We start from the raw sequence: 14,714 nt of genomic DNA, 5'->3' as shown, positions 1-14,714 counted from the left end.
GTGCTATATACAGGATGATTTGTTTACACTGTGGAAATGGATCAGGCATGGGGAAGATGTATGCAACTGTATACTCGATAAAATTTAGCCATAGAAATCCTTGAAAACCCCTTTAAGCACTTTCAAAATAAAATATACAATGTATCCGAGTTGCTCACCACTTTCAAAATAACTTTGTATGAGCATAAACTTGTGGAATAGATCTGCATCTATACTCCATTGACCATATGTTGGCCATAAAGGCATTTATGTCTATTGCTTGTCGAGAGTTTCAAGCCCCCTCTAGACATCATTGATCAAAAGGAAACTGGGTTTCTGAAAGCTCTTTAAATAAGAGTTGTTTTAGGGCAAACACAATCAGCACTAGATTACTGCAACCAATTTAATACACATTTGCGATGAGTTTCTTGCCGTTATTGGATGCTTAATTCCTCAGGACGCAAAATGAGTAAGAGATACTTCAGAAGAAAATAAAGGAAAATTCAAAAGTCTTCTCCCACTCAGCTTGGCGGATGCCATGTGCCGCTTCTCTCCTAGTTGCATGACTGCGGCCACACACTTAGGGTGGCGTTCCCTAATTGCGGTATTATATACCATTATTCTATTAGACCTTCACCATGATGAAACGCTTTTTAACAAACATTTTACAAACCTCCAGGGTGTACTTAAAACAAAAAAATCTCACTCTGAAGGTAGAACCGTTTTTTTCTAGACAGTGCGGCTTACATTACTAAAGCTTATCACCGTAGGGAAGGTATTTTCCAGCAGAGATCACACATCCAGTAATGGGCAAACTGTTAGTAATGAAGTCAAATTGAAAGAAATAAGAGCAGAATTGATAGTGTTTATACTGCCACCCCTGGCATGTTCCTTTTGTGATGTTATATATAATAAGAGCAATAAGTGCAGCTGCTAAGAGCTCACAAATGTTTATGTGTTCTCCAATAAAAGAATTCGCAGAGGTCGAAGGAATAAACCCGTCGGTATGGGAGTCTCTATGAGCATTATGAAGTGAGATTTTTTTCTATATATGCTAGTAAATTACAGAATACATTTATCACTGTCTATCAAAATGAACCCTGTATGGGTACGGTCACATATACCAGTAATTGTGAGGCAGAAGCCTGCGTCACTACCCCCATTGAAGACATAGAATATAAGGTCAATACATACAGTTGTAGCACCACACTTCTTTTTTTACCAAGTCTTCTTTATATGTTTTTGCACATAAACAAAAGTATTGTCTTGGCCAAAGGTTTTGACTAACACAAATTTTGGTGATCACAATGTTTGCTACGTCAGTTTTATGGTGGTGATTTACATTAAAGGGAATCTGTCACCAGCGAGCTCCCTATAGTTGTGGTTTACATGACTACAACGCTGTTTTACTTTTATTGATCTGAGTTAGGATACTTTTCCTAAATAAGCAAATTGGGCCTTTGTGCAATGAGGCTGTCACCATTGCTTATGTTCTCCCTACACTGATCAGAGCAGAGTGACGTGCGGCGCTACATGACTCCAGCTTAAATAGAGGCTGGGTCACATGCTGCACTGGCCAATCACAGCCATGCCAATAGTAGGCATGGCTGTGACGGCCTCTTGGGGCAAGGAGCTTTGCTCCTTTCTGTGGCCAGCACCTATCTCACTGCTTTGATTGAAAGGCCAGCCAGTGGCAAAGCAACGAGAGAGGCCTAGTTTTCTGAGGAGTTAGAACATGTAGCTCCTCTCTCTTTCTCAGCTAGACTCAAAACTGACTAAACTAGGGGTAGACCTAAGTACATCTCCTAGCCTCCTAAAAGGACTGAATTAGGGTTGTTAAAGGGCTTGTCCGGGCTTTTTCTATTGATGACCTATCCTCAGGATAGGTCATCAATAGCAGATCGGCGGGGGTCTGACACCCATTCCCCCGCCGATCAGCTGTTTGAGGAGACGGCGCGTGCAGTGTGCACATGCTGTCTCCCTTCTCTCTTCCTGTTCACCGCTGCTGTCCATGGGCTTTGCCAAGAAGAGAGAAGGGAGACGTCAGTTAAGATTAAGAACTCTGTTCGAAACGCGTCAATGTTGCTGCACTAGTGGGTGAATGTCCTGTACACTTTTTTCTACTGCCTGAATAAAGACGAAGATTTTAGCTACCAAGAAATCGTGAGTGCTGGAACTTTATTTGTTTTCATATCAAGGGAGACGTCTCCTCATACAGCTAATCGGCGGGGGAGCCAGGTGTCAGATCCCCGCCGATCTGATATTGATGACCGACCTATCCTGAGAAAAGGTCATCAATATTAAAAGCCTGGACCACCTCTTTAACCTTGATATATCTATACAAAACTATCAAGTGCACAATGCTGTAACTAAGAACGTAATATTAGTCCAAGTAACACAATAACAATAAACGTTTTGCAAGTACTACGTTGTAGGTTATTGAATCTGAGGTAGGTAGTCAAGACACATCAGGATTGTTTCTATACAAATAGGGATAAAAGAAAGAACTAAAGAGGAAGGAAAAGAAAGGACATAGACATCCACCATTTTAAACAAGATGGGGAGATAAAAGATCATCAAGATAGGGCATTGATACAGAAAATGAAGAGGGTTGTTTAACCTCAGAAACAGTTTTAGTTATGGCTGAGAAAGTGGTTAACAAAGAAACAAGGCTTTCACCTTTTCACTGCTTCTCCGTTTCAGTGTAATGGCTCCCATCCCTGTTCCCCAGTGCATTAAAAATGTGATGTTCTGTCCATACACACTGGTCTAAGTGGTAGCATGTCCTTGAAGTGGCATGTGACTGCTGAGCCTTTGTGTCATGTACTACTTGGAGACATATCACTGCGTGGGCCAGTGAATGGCTGCAGATGTGCATGTGACAATGGATGGTCAATCTTTTGGTCCACATCAACATTAAAAGAAATGAATACTTTAAATAGATTACTCTGTGTAATGAATCTATATGATATGAGTTTCACTTTTTTAATTGAATATCTGAAATAAATTAACTTTTTAAAGATATTCTAATATATTGAGAAACACCTGTATTTCTTTACAAAGCAGACAGGAGCGAGAGTTACAGTCTCTTGGGAGGTAATTACTTTTCAGATGGGTGTCATACTGCCATTTAATTAAACAAATGGTAATGATGATGGTATCTGAAAGATGGTAAAAACTTCACATTACTGAATCAAGAACATGAACTCCAAGTTCTGGTGTTGAATATGTTATTATTGTTCACAATTTTGACAGTATTTTTGTCCCTCTATTTATTGTGTAGGTGCAGCTGGAGCATGTACAAAGTGGAGACATTCTAGAATTCCCATTTCTTCAGACCTTTGGTAGTAAAGAAAACAATTTAGTAGCTGAATTACCAGTTTTGAAACCTTCTGGACCTTTTCTAACAGGTTGTTATGAATATTACAACCAAGATATATCTAGAATAACCAGTTCAAGCCATTACATATTCAATTGTCGGACAATTAGGGCCCATTCACATGACCGTATATTTGTATCTGGATTCAGTTCAATGTCCAGATGAAGAGAGAGGTTGTGCTCACTTGTGTCCCACTTTTGGAGGCAATGGATCTCGTCCGGATCAGGGATATAACAAAATCCAAAAAAGAGAGAGAAGATCCATCAATCATAAAAAGCGTTCAAAATGTATTTTTCAATAATCCATAAGATCCAAATATGACACAGTGCAGACAATTTAGCATTAATATCTACGCGTATTGGATATCAGAATATGATCCTTACTCATGACCATTGTTTGCACTGTGTGTTCTGTCTTCATACACGTTCACACAGTGCGCAGTCTGACATTCAGCATAAACCATCCCTGTCTTCCAAATAAGAGGACTGTTCTTTGTAGTCTAACTTGTTTATTGGTCAACAGGTCGTACAGATGTGATCGATTATATATGATTGATTGATTAATTGGTAAAACAGAATTGTTTGGTAAAACTACAAGAATACAAATAACATGTACAAGTATTAGGCATGGATAGCATATACTATAACATTTACATTGACAGTAAAAGCACATGGTAAAATGGCTGCCTATACATAGGATCAGGGCCGTTTCTAGAGGCGGGGCGAGGGGTGCGACCGCCAGGGGCGCATCCCTCAGGACAGAAGAGGGCGGGCGCCTCAGCAGTGCCCAGCGCCGTAGGGGGGCCCTTTCTGTCCGGAGGCAGCAGGAGTGGAGATGAGCGCTTCCATTGTGGAAGCGCTCATCTCCAAATTTATCTGTATCGCCGTCCTCAGGACAGCGATACAGATGAACGGTGTGGAGGAGCAGGGGAGAGACGCCTATCAGAGGCCGGTGCAGGCGGCGCGATGAGGTCATCGCGCCGCCTGAGCCGTACAGAGCGGGACACAGGCCGGAAGAGGCCTGCATCACATTGCTAAGCAGCATAAGGTAAGTATATGTGTTTATTGTTTTTATTATAGTACTAAGCAGCATAAGTCAAGTATATGTGTTTACTGTTTTTATTATAGTACAGTATGGCAAGAAGGGGGGTGGGGGCCCTATATACTGGCACAATATGGAGGGGGACTATGGGGGCCCTATATACTGACACAATATGGAGAGGGCACTATGGAGAAGAGGGAAAGCACTATGGGGCCCTATATACTGGCACAATATGGGGGGACTATAGAGAAGAGGGGAAGCACTATGGGGGCCCTATATACTGGCACAATATGGAGGGGCACTATGGGGCCCTATATACTGACACAATATGGAGGGGGCACTATAGAGAAGAGGGGACCCATCTTCTGGGGGCCCTATATACTGGCACAATATGGGGGACTATAGAGAAGAGGGGAAGCACTATAGGGGCCCTATATACTGGCACAATATAGAGGGGCACTATGGGGGCCCTATATACTGACACAATATGGAGGGAGCACTATAGAGAAGAGGGAAAGCACTATGGGGGGCCTATATAATGGCACAATATGGGGGGCACTATGGAGAAGAGGGGACGCATCTACTGGGGCTCTATATACTGGCACAATATGGGGGGTCTATAGAGAAGAGGGGAAGCACTATGGGGGCCCTTTATACTGGCACAATATGGGGGGCACTATGGAGAAGAGGGGAAGCACTATGGGGGCCCAATATACTGGCACAATATGGGGGCACTATGGAGAAGAGGGATAGCACTATGGTGGCCCTATATACTGGCACAATATGAGGGGCACTATGGAAAAGAGGGATAGCACTATGGGGCCCTATATACTGGCACAATATGGGGGGCACTATGGAGAAGAGGGGACGCATCTACTGGGGACCCTATATACTGGCACAATATGGGGGGGCTATAGAGAAGAGGGAAAGCACTATGGGGGTCCTATATACTGGCACCATATGGGGCTGCACTATTACTACCAGGGGCATTATGATAGGCTTTATTACAACTGGGGGACTGGGGGAGCATTATTACCGTACTTCTGGGACACAATTACTTTTGGGGGCACTGTAGGAGCACTATTACTACTAAGTGCACTCTGACACAGTATTATCACTATTGTTAGGATTTATTGGAGCACTATTACTGTGGAGGCACCCTGGCACAGTATCAGCTTAGCACAGTTGTTTTGGGGGGACATTATGGTTACACTATTAGTGTCAGGGACAGTATTTGCTGGGTGCAGTTATTTTTTAGAGAATTGTGTTCCAATAATTATTGAAGGGGGCACTATTTGTGTGTAACTAGTATTTTCAGGGGATTTATCAGTTTATGCAGTATAGTTTTGGGGGTGCATGCTGGGATGTTGAGAAGGTGGGAGGATGATGGAAAAGTAGGAAACTAAGATGTCTGTCAAACTCTGCAGAGAGAAGAGATGGCTGAAATAAATCATCGGTCTGGTCTGAATGGAGAAGATAAAGAAAAAGAACAACATCAAAGGAGACATCACTGGATGTTAGAGGTATGTGGGTCTGTATTAGGCTACTTTCACAACTGCGTTAGTGATTCTGGCAGGCTGTTCCAGCTGAGAATTCACTGGATCCGGCACTGCAGACTGAATGCCCGCCACCCCCATCAACTACAATGGGGTACGGCAGAGATCCACCCACAATCGGGGGGGGGGGGGGCTTTTTTGATGTTCGCCCTATTGGTAAATTTTCCTAGAAACTGCCCTGCATAGGATTACATGTCTAGATAACAGTAGTAACAATTCCCTAAGTTAAAATTGCAACTAACTGAACAGCTCTGCATAACATGATGTCCCTGAAACAAAGGTAGATCTCTCACCAGATATGCTTTTACAAGGATGGTGGAGTTTCAGAAGGAGACATGCATAGAACAGCTCTGAACTGTGTCCTGGAGACTTCTCTTTCCCAGGATGCCTTGCACTCCCACAATGCAGTGCATCACCCACAATGCAGTAGTCTTTGTAACAGGAAAAACAAAGTGTATTAATACTTAACACTGCTAGATGGTGATATAACCACACTAAACACTTCAGAAATACCAAGACTGAGGCAGACGTGATCTGAAATGATTCTGTAACCCAGCTGGGCAGAATACTGTGTCATATTTGGATATCATTGATTATTGAAGAATACATTTGAACGCTTTTTATGGAAGCTGGATCTTCTCTCTCTTATTTGGCATTCATTTCAATGGGGCCGCAAAAGATGCAGACAGCACTCTGAGTGCTGTTCGCATCTGTACTTCCATACCACAGCCCCGCAAAAAAAATAGAGCATGTCCTATTCTTGTCCAAAATTGCAGACAAGAATAGGCACTTCTATCATAGAGCTGGCAAAATGAGGAATGCACACGGCCAGTGCCTCTGTTTTCTGGATCTGCAAAGCAGGCCACAAAGACGGATACAGTCTTTTGAATGAGCCCTTAATGTTTATGTACAGCTCTGGGAGCCAATAATTCACCTATTGTGATAGTGATGCCACTATCAGTAACTTCCACTGCTTCACATGGGTATCTGATTTTTATCATAAGCAGGATTACAATTAAAGGTAATAATTTTATTATGAAGGTGGAGGCAGATAACACACACTGGATCCACCACTGACAATAGGTGATGTGCAGTGACCCAGTGGATCACTGCTAAAGGGTTAAAACGGTGAAAGTATTCTCTTTTTGTGTACAGTGTGTCACGAAAAGGTAGGGATAAGTGCATCTCTACTCTCCACCCACACCTCTGTCCCTACCTACTTGCATGGTCCGTCCTAACCGACGAAGTACAACTGGGTGGCAGTCCCTAGCTTGCATACCTGCAGGGGCCTAAAGGAAGAAACAATAAAGGGAGGGACCAAAAGACACAGACAGAAAACACAGAAGCAAAGGCTTCCCAGGACGGGTAATAATCTTAACTGGAGTCAAATACAAGCCGAGGTCAGGAGCCAGGAGATTGCATCAGTACCAGGGGTATCACAAGGTCAAAAGTCAAATACAAGCCAAGGTCAAACAAAGGAAGTCACACATGCAGGGAACGCTAGTGAGGTAGCAAGACCAATCACAAGCAACCTGTTGCCAGCAGGTTACCTGTTTAAATAGGTCTAATTGATGGGTCACGTGACCAGCGTCATGTGACCCATGTCCGGCATATCAATACACCGACTCATTGCCATCGGTGCTCAGTTCTCCCCCTGCTTTTTGTCTAGGAGATGAAGGACACTGGCCACGCTGAGAAACCGTGCGAGGCTGGGTCCTCTCCGCTCCCTTGTTACCATGGAGATGAGAAAGCCAGCCACATCCTTTCTCCTCCTGACGCATGTGATGCCGGCGGCGCTGCAGGGAGAGAGCGCGCCGCCGGCTCTCCGTTACACTGGGAATGCCAAATGGTTGTGTATAGGCCGTAAACAGTTAACACTGGCAGTCTTAGGTTGCTAAGGGAAACATTGGTCCTGTCACCCTTGTTAGTTGTGGCTGGTTTACAGACAAGTTTGGCTGCAGCCTACATGAAAGAAGATGCTCATGAGACTGAATGCAGCCTTTTAGAGAGTTTTTGCTGATAAGACCTAGAGGAAGGATGTGTGTGAGTGGGCTCCTCAGAACTAGGCCTAGTCAAGGAAACCATCATCCCTGAGACTGAAAGCTGCCAGTGAAGCAACTGAACTACCCCTAAGAGAACGAGAACATACATTTTCAGATGGTTGAGAACCACTTAAGGGTCATTCTGAGACAGTAAGGTACGGCGTTTATGGGAGCAGACTTTATTGCATGTGGAAAGCGTTAATTGCTTTGGGCAACTACAACATTTCTGAGGCAGATTGGATCTAAGGACTGCACCCCGCAGATTGGGCATTGCAGAAAGTGTTAATGAGAACTGAACTGCAAGCCTGTGGTTATTTGGAGAGAAACTAAAGGAGGACTACCATAATTGTTACTGCCTATATACAACTATTAGGAGAAGCCTACTCTCTAATGGCACATAGAACTTGCGCCCTATTGCCGCAATGTGCTCCCATCAGTCTTCTACACTACTCCCTTCCCGGGCTTATTGCAGATGGACACATCTCACCTCTTCTTCTCAGCACAGCACACTGACTTCTCCACAGGTCACAGACGCTCCCCCATAGAAGTCAATGAGTCATCTCCAGACATCAGTTTTTATGTCAATTTGACTAGTGTAAAGCAAATCTCTAAAAGTAAAAAGTAAAAGTAAAAATAGGCTAGAAAAAAAGAATAGGTTTTAGTAACTGGTTTAAATTTGCAAATAGTAAAGGTCTTACTTTTCATTTATGGAGTTAAATAATAACATATTGATTAGGAGAACATCAGGGTCAGGGATATTACAGACCACACTGTGTATTTCTGAAGCATTTTGCTTTATCCAATAGAAAAGCGGTGTAACTAGAAAAAGGCTGGCCCTATAGCAAATTGAATTTCCCCCACACCCCCCATCAACCTCCCCCAGCCCTCCTCCCACGGCTAATCAAGACCACACACTCACGAAACTCCCCCACCCACCCGCTTTGTCATGTCAAAAAATTCATAAATTACATGTTTACTAGTGCTGGACAGAAGGAGGAGTCAACAGTTTACTTTACAGTATGCCACACAGGCCCTGTATGCTCCTTGGAGCCCCGTACAGTAGTCCTTAAGTGCCTTCTTCACAGTAGTGATGGCCCCTTAGTGCCCCCACACAGTAAAATGCTCCCTTAGTGCTCTGTTCACAGTACTGATGCCCCCCAAGTGCCCTTACACAGTACAGTGACTCCTTAGTGCCCAGAACAATCAATAATTATAAAAATGTATATATTTTTTTATTTCCACAGTAAAAACCTATTACATTTCTATCAGCATTCATCAGGCTCCAAAGCCAAATACAGACACAGATTTGTTTATCACCTTGTCCGGAACCATGGGTAACACTGGAAGAAGAAGGGTTACATGCAAGCAGAAAGCCTTGTCTTCTAAGGTATGGTGTTTTAATTAAAACTATAATGCTAAGTTCTTATTTGCATTCTGGGCCTCAGTAGCAGATATTATTAAAAACAAAAGACATAAAAGTCCTACATGCAAAACTGTTTTGTCTGCTAAATGACTCCCTAACAAAAACTATAAGAGTCAATGTGCTATGTCTGGCACTGTTAGTTTCAGTTATGATCCAGCATGCCGAGGTGTCAACATGTGTTGCTGCTCTCTGGACGTGGTGGTAAGGTGTGGTGCACGCCAATGGGAAATAAGTCAAGAAACTCAGGGTCTGCAGTAAACCAGTGCGCTTCTTTACTGGAGGAATTCAGGTGGAAAACAATAAAGGTCAACGCACTGAGCAGGCTTCTTCAGTCTCCTTTCTAGTAGCAGAAGGTTCAGTGCTAAGGAAAGGCCTGAGCTAACTGTCCCCCTCTCAGAAGGCTGACAGAGTCTCTCCTACTAAACACTACTCTCTATCTGCAGACCTTTAGAGGCTCCAAATGCTCTATTTTTATACAGTTTCAAACCGATCCAGAAACTTCTAGGAGAGAGGGGAAGTTGAAGAAGCACACAAAGAATGTTGCAGATCACAGTTGCCATAGACTTGTATTGTGCCTCAATATAAGGGCTCATTCACACGACCGTCATTTGGGTCCGCATCTTAGCCGCATGTTTTTCGGCTCGGATGCTGACCCAATAACTTCAATGGGGCCGCAAAAGATGCGGACAAAACTCCATATGCTGTTCACATCCGTTGCTCCATTCCGTGGCGTTGCAAATAAAAAGAAAAAATAGAGCATGTCCTATTCTTGTCCGTTTTGCGGTCAAGAATAGGCATTTCTATCATCGGCTGCCCGTTACGTTCTGAAAATTGCGGAACTCACACAACCGCCATCTGTGTTTTGCGGATCCGCAATGAGCCCTAAGTCAATGGAAATGACTAAGCAGTTTCCAGACGTAAACAATTGTCTGACAGAGCTGAACCAGACAGTCAAAAGTTCAGTGTCTGTTTGCTTTTCCCCTCTAAAACTCACTTCTTCATAGTCTCTCATGGTAGCTGGGGAAAACTGCTAGCTTCTCAGTACAGGCTGGAGCATCCCAAAGACTCTCAGTATTAGCTAGCAGTGCATTAACCCTTTCCAGAATTTAGTGCAAATACAGTTCAATTATAGTGCAAATGAACATATAAAATGCAGTTCAATAATATAAACGAGTATATATGTAAAAAACTGTATAAATCATAGTGCAAGTTAACCCTTCAAAGTACAGTATAGTAGTGAGTTGATGCCTTTGCATAGTAGCATTAGTGGCAAATGTCTACAAAAGTCCAGATACCAAAGTACCCTAACTCCAGGGCACTACAACTACTACTTAAAGAAAGTGTAAATATTTAAAGCAAATCATATATTAAAGGGGTTGTCCATTTTATGCTAGCTTTTAGAAATGTGCTTCAGACAGCATTATAATCAACTTTCTAATAGGTTGTAACAAGATCGCCTATCTTGCTGTCCCTTTTGTGCTGCACTGGCATTTTGTGATGACAGCCGGCTCTTCTATATGCATAACAATCCTGCCCCAAACATGGCCACTGATGGAGGTGCTCATGACTAGGCTCATCCATTGATGGATTCCATTGAGGAACATTGGTCATGGTACTGCACATGTTCTAGTTACTCATATTCTGCTCAGTGTTATGAGTGTGATCATTACACCAGTGGGCACATTAATGTCACAGTACAAAGGTATTGTTCACAGTGATGTCACAGTACAGGAATAATCAACCCCATGACATTATAGCACAATAACAATGATGTCACATGGAGGTATAATGTACCAATGCAAAAAAAGTAAATGCCTCAAAGAATAAAGCACACTAAGATTGCCATGGGGCTCTACAGTAAAACTTGGAATGAATTTGCATTCAAATTTCCATCCTTAGTCATCACTAACTGCTTCTTATGTTTGAATTTAAATGGATCCGGTAAGCTCGGTCCCTATAAGGACTGATTCAGATGACGAGGATCGGCCAGGGAAACACGCCGGCACCTTCCAGCCCGACCGCAGCTTCCCTTACTCAAATTGACTGTATCATAGTGATCTATTGTATTGTACTGACATGATGATACAGTCAGTTGGGTTTAGGGGAGCCACGGTTGCCCAAGAGATGCGGCCATACACACGGACCATGTTTCCTGGGTCAATCATGGTCGTGTGAATCAACCCTTATGCAAGTAAATCTGGTAGTTACGCCATGGATACTTAATATATTTTGCTTACTGAAGGCAGTCCCCAATGACAGTAACCCTAAGAAGAGACTTATGGACAGCTCTAGTGTCTAAGGTCAGAATTGCTAGAATGTTCTATTTAGCTTACATTTATTTTAGTAAAATGTAATATTTTGTTCTCTGAACACTGAAATACAAATAGGCAGCTGCAACATCTTCAGCCAAGGACTTCGGGAATAGAAAGTGCTGATGTTTTGTAATCAGCCACGCTGTAGAATGGTGGAGTGATGTTAATTAGTAATTTTGCTCTCTAAAGTAAATACTACGAGTTTAACTCACATCATGAAGCTTAAGCAATACTCTTTGACTCTGCCAACTTGGCAATCTCATCTTGCTTGTAATAACAGCCAACCTGTCAGGATATCTTCTCCTCTCCTACATTCTTCATCAGACTATCTGTGTTACAAGCTAAAGGTGACCCTATACCATGATACAAAAACTCTTTGCATATTTACTCCCAGTGTCTAAGCCTCTCTCCAAATGTAATTTTTATTGCTTAGATCCATGAAAACAGGAAAATGGCCAGATTATTGCTATTATTATTGTGATATTGGTATTAGGTACTGTATATCAAAATTATTTCCAGTTTCTATAGATGCATTGAAATAAATGATTATTTGCATAATTTTCTCTGTTCTGCACCAAAAAGTTCAATCTCTCCGAAACAGTGGTCTGAAGATGGGGTGTGGTTTATCTATAATACTATGTAATGTATATCTCCACCTGCTTCCTATGCCAGCCCTTCTCTCACTTTTTTTGATTGACATGTCCAGGTGAGATGACTATGCAAGAACTTGGTCCCATCAATTAAGAAGAATAGTGAAGGCTGGCAGGGGTTGTTGGAAGAGCAAAGGTGCACAGTGTGGCTTGGGCCTGCCCTGGGCACACCTAGCTTCTCATTTGCATATGGTATAAAAGTACTTCTCCAGAATAAAGCAACAGATCACTAGTGAAAGGTATCATTACATTACTAGCCCTATAAGGCATTGTGCGGGTGTAACAGTAAATATCCTGGTGGCAAACTCCCTTTAAAGAACCAGCAGTCTTACAATACAATACAGTGATGTCAATAGATTATATTGACTTCTAACATACAAATTTAGCATGATGGTCTAAAACTTGCCTGGTATGTACATCTAGTATATACATTTCTTGGAGTTGCATAAGCAGATCACAGGGTTATACACTGTTGAGAATAGAGATGAACACATTTCTTAAAATGTGTCTTTGGTCCGATTCTAACAAATTAGTCCAAAACATTTGGGTATAAGTAATCTTTACCCGAATTGAAACTGTTGAAAATATTTGTTTGACACTCTGAGTTAAAATTTTTTTCTCTCTTACATAGTAACATAATAACATAGTAGATTAGGCCGAAAAAATACATTTGTCCATCCAGCTCTTGTATTTCTCTTTTTTTATTCTTTATTTTTTAGAAAATTTTATCACTCTCTTCCACCCATTTCAAGCTCTTTAACACAAGCTCTTTATTAGCATTAGTAATGTTAGAGTGAGTGGCATATAGCTATCCGTAAATGTATGGTTAATGGTCTTTAAAAACTCTCTGCACTTTTGGATTTGTTATGCTTTTTAAAATTAAAAATGTTCCCAAAATTGTCCCTTATGGGGGGCAGATGACTGCCAGAGTTTATATACACAAATTAGTATTGGAAAACACAGTGGCTTGTTCTGAACAAGTGGTCCACAAGTTATGCTTTAACAGGGTCAGATGCCTGCCCATGTTTATACACACAGTAGTACAGGAAAAAGCAGTAGCTTATTATCAACAAGGAGGACAAAAATTTTCCCTTTTTTCGGGAGCAGCAGCTATACAGTATAGAACCAGATGGAAAAAGCAGGAGATATGTGTAGGGGGTAGCAATAGTGGCGGTAGTAGTAGTGGCAGTTAGTGTTGATTGAGCAGTTAGTGTGCTCAGGTGCTCGAGTAGAACACTTTGCGATACTCAGGTGCTTTACAGAGTGTGGTGTGTCATGATGAAGGAAGTTTTGGAAGTTTTTAACTACTGAAATAAAGATCCCTCTGTTTTATGCTATGAGCTGGACTTGTAAAGTTTTTGTGATTAATGTCCAAACTGTGCTTTATTTTTAGGCACCACAGAAAATACAGTTTATTCATTCCCAGTTTTAACTTATTGGGTGAGGTAAGGTTCCAGCACCACTAAAACATAAGCAAAACAAAATAAACTCCTGCCAGTCTGAGCTCTTACTAACACAAAGTTCTGAGCTAGCTCACCTATTGAGCGCACACTCAGGGAATCAGACTTCAATATCCAGCAAGCAAGCCAGTTTCCTAGGCTTTTCCAGGCATAACTCCTCAGACTAATCGCCTGCGATGGGCTTTATTTCCCACTACTGATCCCAGCTGGACTACACCTGTGGATCCCTCAGGTAGGGGAAAACATGCCCTGGAGGGGGTTGGACTGGAGAGGTCCCACTACTAAACCTACCTTCCCAGTCCAAATTAAATCCAGCCCTTGAACTTTAACAACAACAGCTCCGGCAACTACGTTTGCTGAAGCCAACACCATCTTTATGGGTTTTACTCACCCCACCCAGTTGAGGAACCTGGGTGGAATATACACCCCTTCCAGGACTTTACCATACGTTTTACTACATATCGTCGTCCCCCCCCCCCCCCCCTTCTCCAGACCAGAGGTCTGGGCACTTTCAGCAACATTCAATGTATCCTGGACAAAGCATCCGTGTTTCCCTGCAATTCCCATTGCCTATGTTCTACCTTAAAATTACAATTTTGCAAGGAGAGAAACCACCGGGCACTCTTGCATTTTTCTCCTTGTTTTGCTTCATCCTTGCTAAAGAAGTATAGTCTGTCACTAACACAAATTTTTTACCCAGCAGGTAATATTTAAGTGACTCCAGAGCCCATTTAATGGCCAGTCATTCTCGTTTCACTATGGCGTAATTTTTTTTCTGCTGGGGTCAATTTTCTGCTTAGGTACATCACTGGGTGCTCCTCCAAATTTACCACTTGTGACAGGACCGCTCCCAAGCCTGTATCAGACGCATC

The 14,714-nt window shown here is 42.4% G+C and overlaps 1 protein-coding gene across 1 annotated transcript in view; it reads left to right on the top strand.

The window, feature by feature from the left end:
- The window catches only part of RP1 (RP1 axonemal microtubule associated), a 659,535-nt gene that overhangs the window by 516,931 nt on the left and 127,890 nt on the right, over positions 1 to 14,714 (top strand). Inside the window, exons 50-51 of the mRNA XM_044295389.1 lie at positions 3,263 to 3,389; positions 9,242 to 9,384. Of these exons, the coding sequence (XP_044151324.1) occupies positions 3,263 to 3,389; positions 9,242 to 9,384 (270 nt within the window). The remainder of the gene's footprint in view (positions 1 to 3,262; positions 3,390 to 9,241; positions 9,385 to 14,714) is intronic.

Source organism: Bufo gargarizans, chromosome 5 (genome assembly GCF_014858855.1).
Source record: "Bufo gargarizans isolate SCDJY-AF-19 chromosome 5, ASM1485885v1, whole genome shotgun sequence".
NCBI classification, from domain to species: domain Eukaryota; kingdom Metazoa; phylum Chordata; class Amphibia; order Anura; family Bufonidae; genus Bufo; species Bufo gargarizans.
Note: the sequence above shows the minus strand (reverse complement) of the source record. Positions and strands in the feature narration are given on the sequence as shown.